Source organism: Physeter macrocephalus, chromosome 7 (genome assembly GCF_002837175.3).
Source record: "Physeter macrocephalus isolate SW-GA chromosome 7, ASM283717v5, whole genome shotgun sequence".
NCBI classification, from domain to species: domain Eukaryota; kingdom Metazoa; phylum Chordata; class Mammalia; order Artiodactyla; family Physeteridae; genus Physeter; species Physeter macrocephalus.
This window is the reverse complement of record NC_041220.1, coordinates 36,726,218-36,734,004: the sequence shown is the minus strand read 5'-3', so window position 1 is coordinate 36,734,004 and position 7,787 is coordinate 36,726,218. Positions and strand designations below refer to the sequence as shown.

Sequence of the window (7,787 nt, the reverse complement as noted above, 5' to 3'; positions counted from 1 at the left end):
TCATCTTTTCTTCCCCAACACCTGCATAGTACCTAATACTTGCATTATTTCATTTTAGCCCTGGCGAGTCCTGTTCAGCCTTTAGCGAGGTATGGCAAAGAACAAAATAAGCCACCAAAAGCTGCATCAGACACTACTGGATTATCATTTCACAAGTTAGCATAGAAATGTGCAGGACCGTAAGGATGAGTCTTAACTAATGAAGCCCAGAGGAATTCACTAGAGACATTAATGGCTCAGGGTTTCTTCCCTAACCACAATCAAGGATATACGCTTCTCTTTCTACCTTGTTAAGCAACTAATCAAACTGATCACAACAAAATGAAAACCGTCCTTTTCTCCTAGTAGTTCAACACATTCTAGGGAATATAAACCTTCCTTCTGGTTCCCTCTTCCTACAAGTATTGGAACACATCAGTATGATGAGACCCCCTCTTACTATTTCTCTGTCTGATGCTGGCACTTGTTCCTTCACACAGATTTCTCTCACCCTTCAGGAAGATTTCATTTCTTCTACCCCTGTTTTCCCATAGCACCGTGTATACTCTAATACAGGTAGTTAACAAATTATCATAATTCTAGACCATGAAATTGTAATAGGTCAGTGTCTGGCACATAATGAGCACACGAATGATGAACTGAATCTTGCTTTAAGGAAGAGTCAAGACTAATTATGTTAATTCCAACCTTAAGTACTTCCCTTGGCTTTTAATGAGGGATCATGATCTTTGAACACAGATTTAACATCACGCAGTGGTTTTTGCTACCTGCAATACCAAAGTCTGCAGAAGAAGATGTTAATTATTTATGAGGACACCATATTTTTTAAATGAATTTATTTAAACAATCGCTACATGAGTAATATACAGTAAGTGAAAAACCACTCATACAATGGAGTTCTCATAGTGGTTGTTTTTATGTATACACACTTAAGATAACTTTAAGTGGTTGGAATAGGCCCATAGAACACTTTACTCTGTGGCGTTTGTCATTTCATGCTTCAATTATTCAAAACATTTAAATAATTAAAGTTTATTATTAAACTCTAACTGAATTTGTTGTAGGTAAATTAGTGGTGATGTACTAAAATCTGCTCTTAAATTTGTTTTGATTTGAGTGACTAACCCCACCCTCCTCATACCACTCATTATGTGACTCATTATTTTGTGGTTCTTGATAGTTTATAAAGCAATTTTAATACTTGAAATGCAAGTCTAGCTTGTAGGTTACTTTTTAGAATTTGGTAATTTTGTAAAAGTACTTGCATGCTTGCTTTAACACTGCTACGTCTCAACTCTGATATTAAAACAGCCTCTGTGTAATCAACTTACATGCCTGGTGGTACTAAGACACTTAAAAATGATTTCTAACAGTTATTTCCTTTGGTCCTACTTGTTTGGGTTTTATATATTGCTGAAGCATCATTCTTTTAAGGATGTAAACTATACTGACTTAGCAATGAAATGGAACAAATGAAACAAATCTCAGGGCTTTTACAAATTATACAGTGCATTAGTAAGTGCTTTAAAATTAAACTATGCAGTGATGACATACATGCAAGTTACACCACAGACGCAAGGGCATAAGAAAATGGATTGAACATGCTTTTACGTTCACCTCCACCAATGCTCTATACTAACTACACTGGTATGATAATAAAGCAATCAAGAACTAACTTAATTTGTCTCTCTCATCAGTCTGAGTGTATGTGGATATCTGTGTATTTAACTGGTACATACGCACTCCAAGTACCCGAATTACTTCAATCCTATGTTCATTTTCCTCTCAGAGTGGTTTACAGTAACTACAGTGGAAAATAAAAGGAAAAAAAAATGAATGCCAGGTTTCCTACTAAGTAAAGCCAAATCAAATCAAACTATAGCATTAGTAGCTATTTCTGCAGGAAAACACAGATTTCTATAGTTCTGGTCAGTTACTTTATCATTAAACCTTACCTTTGCCAATATTGTTTCAAGTAATGAAGTTATTCTTGACCTATTGGAAATTATATGTAATACGTGAAAAAATTGTGATTTTTTTTGGCCAATCATCAAACATGTTTTGAATAAGGGAAAATTTTTAAGTTTAATATAATTTTTCAATGAAACAATATAAATTTACAATAAAGTTAGTGGTCTCGTTCAGTAAATTTTCCAATCTTCTAATTCAGGCTTAACAGAGAAGAACAATGATTACAGGAGAAAAAAAAAATAACACAAATAATCTCCTGCGGCCATCATCTTAGGGGCTGATTTTCTTGTGATGGAGAATTCTAGCACAAGCTGTCATGTTTCCAAGATTCGCAGTGCTTTGAAATGGAACTGCCTGGGAAGATTCAGAAAGCCTTTGTTCTTGGGCTTACACGGTAAGCACTTTGTGTGATTCTTAATCACATTTTTATCCAGAACGCAGTATTACAGGTCACATTTTTCTCAACGATGCTTATACTGATTTGTGCTCTATAAATATAAACATATCTACACACAGAATACACACACTGAAACGAGGGTATGAAGTTAGCCAGCCATCCATAAGCAGAATGGAATAAAAATTGCAGGAAGGGTAGTATATGATGCCAAACCCAGACAGACTATAGATGCCAATCCCAAGACTGCCGAAGCAAGAACACTTCTCTGATCACGAATAATTATCTTCACATTCTCACAAAACTGGAAAATAAAATTTAAGAATATTAGAAAAGGTGGCTAAACCTAGGAAGAATCACATATACCAAATAGTAGAGCTCAACTTTCCCAGCTATTTTCTATCTACCAGAAGAATCAGAATTGCTCTCACGACCTTGGAAAGAATTTAAGATGTTAATAGTTCAGTTTCTTGATTCTACATCCCATAGTAGCTGAAATGATACTTTAGGCAACTAGGTTAATACTGGCAGTTGCCTTTGTACATACACAGCATTCATAGAAAACTACAGAGAATGTAACCACATAAAAGTTATTCAGGATTAAAGGTTAAAGGCAACCTTAAACTGCCTCTCAATAACAATAGCATATTCTAAAGTAAAATGAGCAAACGGATCTCTAATCTCAAGCAAATAGAATTTAGCCTATCATTATCGGTGAATTCAATTCCTACATCTCACCGTTCTAAAATTTGGTGATACTTTTGATGATAACATTCGGATAAGTCTCAAAATCTAAAGGCATAGAAAGTCTAATTTTGTTGTCATATCCCATTCCCTGCCAAAATATATTAAATTCATAATCAATTATGTGACACAAAATTGACTGCTAGAAATAAAGATAAATTAAACAGGATCCTTACCCCCTGAGGAATGCATTTTTCTAAGATAATTTTTTTTCCTTAGAAAACTAGTTTTTCTTAGAAGTAATGGCCTATGTCTGAGTCCTGGATCACCTTTTCATCATTTAACATGTCCAGACTACCCTCTTCTCCATGGGAATACTGAGGCTGTTGTGAGGATCAGATGAGATTTTTTTTTTTTTTAACATCTTTATTGGAGTATAATTGCTTTACAATGGTGTGTTAGTTTCTGCTTGGAGTCTGTCATACAGAGTGAAGTATGTCAGAAGGAGAAAAACAAATACCGTATGCTAACACATATATATGGAATCTAAGAAAAAAAAATGTCACAGATGAGATTTTTTTGCAAGAGTACTTTGTATTCGTCTGCATGCTGTATAAATGTAAGGTATTACAACGATGATTATCACTGCTAGATCTGTTGACAATTACCTCTACTTCATCAGTGTGGGGGCAGAATTTAGCAATTAATTGCTCCATTTTGCTAAGAGTTTCCTACTCATACTGTTTTTAAGCTTCTTTTCTAGACGTGTCATTTTATATGCTTTTAGGGTCTCCTACAGTGGTGTATTTGGTACTGGAGAGCTAGGTTTCTGAATTCTTAATGGAATGAATGCACAAGTCCAATATATTTTAACACACTACCTTCACTGCAAGGCTGTCTCTGTACTTTTATACAGTATCTCAACAAATATGAACTTTCCTGTTGGTTATCCAGATGTCATTTATTTATATGTCGAACGTATGATTTGTCTTTTTACTAAACTAACAAGACATTGCGTAACAAATACACAATCTTAAAGTGATGAGGATCAAACTGAATGAAGTTTTCAGGACAAGGAGAAAAGCTGCTTGGCAAATAATGGGGAGATATGCATTTAGGTAAATAAGAATGTTGTCTTGATACAGTCATGCTTCTTTTATCTTTTTCCAAAAATTTTTAATTAAGGCCAACATAGAGTCATTGTGGACTCTCTTTCCCCCAAAAGAAGACTTGCACAAGGAGCATCTCATTTCTAACGTCCTGTTCTTGTTCATTTGGCCATCAGTCCAGGAGGTACCCCTGGTGTTGCTCCACAGTAGGAAATGTCCTCTAGGTTCTAGTTGTTAAGAAGCCTACAGGGGAACTTTTGAGCACTGAATCCCTGGAAATTCAAAGGGGTATGTGTATTCATTTTGGCAATGCAAAGCAATATCAGCAAAGAAAAAAAAGCATAAGGAATAGGAACAGTTACTAATTAAAGGGCTTTATAGTTTATGAAACACTGAAATTGTTAACAGTAATATAAAATAGTTTAATTTTATGATTTCCAAACTTGTAAAGAAGAGCATCACTACCAAGAAAAAAAAAAGATTCTCTTCCAGTTCACTTTCACATTAGTTGCAGTGTTTTCCTGAGGGAAAGTGCTCTTGAGAGCTTCTATAAAAACAAATTTAAGTGAGAGACAACTTTGCAACTCTCATGTTATGCTGATAATAGTTGTATATATGGAGAACTCAACAATCAGTCCCCGAATTGTCATTCCTTATGTTTCCAAAAAATAGAAAACAGTGCTCCTTCAGTACTAATGACCTACTTCTCTCAGGGCATGTTCAAAAACAGTCCTGAGAGTTGGAAAATTTGGGATGGGGATATTTTTTTCCCGGGAAATCTACTCTGCGGTCAGATTGTTTGTTAGACCATTCAAAGTGAAGACAAAAAACTCAAGTTTCACAAGAGGTGCTATGCAGCAACAGCAATTAAAGCACTTCTCTACGTCTGTAAAATCTTACAGTTTCCAAAGAGGAAAAACTACTCCAACTAGTTATTTATGCTGATTAAATATTTTACTACCTTAAAAAAGCACTTGTACTGTGTTTTTTGTTTTTTGGGAGAAATATATAATACAGTGCTATATGTGTTCCATGAAAGGGTAATTCCTAATTATGGGAGGGAAATACTGTTTTTCCTTAGAGAAATGATTTGCTTGGGTCCTAAGTAAATCTGACGTGCTTCCTTTTGAACAGTTTTGGAGCCAGTGTTTGTAAATGCGGTGAAGTTCATTTCTAAACAGGCATGGACTGAAGCTGTGATTCTTGAATCACTGCAGAGTGCTCTAACTGTATTTTTCTTTTGCTTAGAAAAGAATCCCTAGATTGAGACTGTTGTGGCTTTATAAACAATCTGTAAGGAGTTTTATACACAGATGTATACAAGCACTATACGTTCATGCTCTGCGACAGGAGAGAAAGATTTTCACATATGGGTCAAAAAATTAAGACGTGGAGCAATAAAAAATTGGTTATATGGACTTAGATTCTTTTGGTACCCAAATATCTAAACATGAAGAGTATAATCTGAAGCTTATTAAGTGATTGCCCAGGTTTTCATTGTGAAGGGTGCGCACTAACAATACCTCTTCAGCAACTGCAGAGAAGACTTCCAATTGCAAATGAAGTTGCAGCCTTAAAATTTGCTTTTTACAAGTTAAGAGGTTTCAAAAGGCCATAAAAATCCATTGTTTTTCCTTTGGGTTTGTAGCTAATTTAATCATCTTAAATTCTAACAGTTTTTCCTCCCTTTTTATGGTACCCATAAAATTACCTTCCAACATTGAATGGCTCTTCTTGAAAACCAATTGTTTTGATCTCCGGGGAACCCAGAAACAATCTAACCCACCTGTGGGGCTAGTGTGTAAAGGATGCTTAACAATGGGGAAGTCTAGATGGGGATTAAAGCCAACACAGAAGGAATGCAGAATACCAAGGAAAAGACTTCTCTGAAGCTCAGCCACAGGAGTAAGGGATCTACCAGGGAGATCTTCTTAACGGAAATTGTGGCAGTTTATCTTAAGCAAAGGGAATTCACTCTCTGCAGCTTATAGATGGGGAAAACAGCGTGCTTCCTTGTTTTAAAGGCACAACAATTTGTACTATACAGTGTTACGGATTAAATATAAACTCTGGACACCTTCCTTCCAACTGCAATTCTTGGGTAAAGTTGAAAGCACACGGCGACAGATTTTCTGTGACCCTCCCAGTCACCTGCCCATTGTCATTTCAACTACGCTGGATGGACACCCTGATGACTTCTGCAGCAATAAATGGGCAGCTCTCTGGCATCGCTGGCAGCGGTACTGCATTGCCACAGTCTTTCACCGTGCATTTCGAGATACCCTGCGAGGCATATCGCCGTTTATTTATTTGGCTTCCCTGACGAACACCAGAGGGTTCGTTACTGAATCTAGAAGTCAATTCCTGCTCCCAGGGGATAGGAAAGGTTAGGGATGGGAGGGGGCGTCCCCACCGAGCCCACCAGGGAGTCACACGTGGTACCTTGTCGGCCTGGGGGCTGATCGCGGTGCCGAACCTGCAGTAGGTGACGAAGTGCTCGCAGTTGTTCCACAGCAGGCTGTAGGGAGTCATGCCCAGCAGCTTCTCCGCCCTCCGCGCCACCTCTTCGTTGAGCAGCGCCTTCTTCTTGAGGGCCCTATCCAGGTGATTGACCAGGATGTCGGCTCCGTAGGCGAAGTCCTCCACTGTGTCCACGCGGATGCTGGCCACCCTGCCAATGACGCCCAGGATGAGACGCTTGTTGGAGACCACCTTCTGCGTGAGCTCCTTGTCCTCAGTCAGGGCCAACAGGATGTCAGGCATCATATGGGCGACACGGTTGTCGCCCAGGTAGATGCCATAGTGTGTCAGGTGGGTCCGAGGCACCTCCAGCACGTCGCCGCGGAGAAAAGAGTTGATCTCATAGAAAGTGTTCCTTGCCTTGTCTTCGCCCGGGGCGCCTGAACTGAAGAGCTTGAAGTTGGAGATAAGGAGCAGCTTCTCCAGCACTAGTGACACCGCCTCCAGCATTGGGTTCTTCATCCTGCAGGGAAAAGTGTGTCTTGGGGGGACCGTCGCCACTCGGGCACAGCCGGGCCGGGCAAGGTGAGCTGGCCGGACAGGGGCGCTGCGCCGCTCCTCACCCGCAGGCCAGCAGCCCAGTGCCACGGGGCACGCCGTCTGCGCAGGAGGCAGTGAGAGAAAAAAGGGAGGAGGAGAAGCCAGGAGATCGGCTTGGCCGCACCGCACTGGCGACTGAGGAGGATGAGGAGCTGGCGGCGGCTAGCCACGTAATCAGCGGGACCCGCCCCGCGAGCCCCAGGCCGGGAAGCGCACCTGGAGGCGGTGCCGGGGAGCAGGGCCGCGCGCGGTGCACTCAGCTGCGCCTTTTCTGTGGCCTTTTATCGCCCTCGAGGGGGCGGGGCCGAATGCCGTCACAGACCCAGGAAGAGAGTTGATTGGGCGCCGGCGGCAAACGCCGCTCGCTGCGGTGTCGCGCGGGACCGCAGGCTCTTTGGAAGGGGCGGGCCGCCTCTGGGCTTCTAAGTTCCGCCCTGCGACCCGTTCCACATGCAGGCTTCCTCTTGCGCTGGATACCTTAGCACTTACCGCCTTTAAGCGGCCGTTTTTGGAGAGTAGTGGCCGAGGCGTGACCGCACAAAAGATCTTGCACCTGTCTAGACTGGGGC

The 7,787-nt window shown here is 40.6% G+C and overlaps 1 protein-coding gene across 2 annotated transcripts; it reads right to left on the bottom strand.

Moving 5' to 3' along the window:
- Positions 1 to 854: 854 nt before the first annotated feature.
- On the bottom strand, positions 855 to 7,482 carry LRAT (lecithin retinol acyltransferase). 2 transcript variants are annotated; one of them, XM_007119481.3, is made up of 2 exons: positions 6,601 to 7,482; positions 855 to 2,669 (listed from the first exon to the last, which is right to left on the bottom strand). In XM_007119481.3, the coding sequence occupies exons 1-2, from the start codon at positions 7,138 to 7,140 to the stop codon at positions 2,517 to 2,519; spliced, it is 693 nt and encodes a 230-aa protein (XP_007119543.1). In that variant the 5' UTR covers positions 7,141 to 7,482; the 3' UTR covers positions 855 to 2,516. The 2 variants fall into 2 exon arrangements, with proteins under 2 accessions (XP_007119543.1, XP_054941917.1); XM_055085942.1 differs by lacking the exon at positions 855 to 2,669 and adding an exon at positions 4,312 to 4,430.
- Positions 7,483 to 7,787: the final 305 nt, after the last annotated feature.

Bases quoted from the DNA above. Each gene is read 5' to 3' on its own strand.
- LRAT (XM_007119481.3), bottom strand. From the start codon at position 7,140: ATGAAGAACCCAATGCTGGAGGCGGTGTCACTAGTGCTGGAGAAGCTG. The intron at 2,670-6,600 runs GTACCACGTGTG...TTTATTTTCCAG, and splicing joins TCAGCCCCCAGGCCGACAAG to TTTTGTGAGAATGTGAAGAT.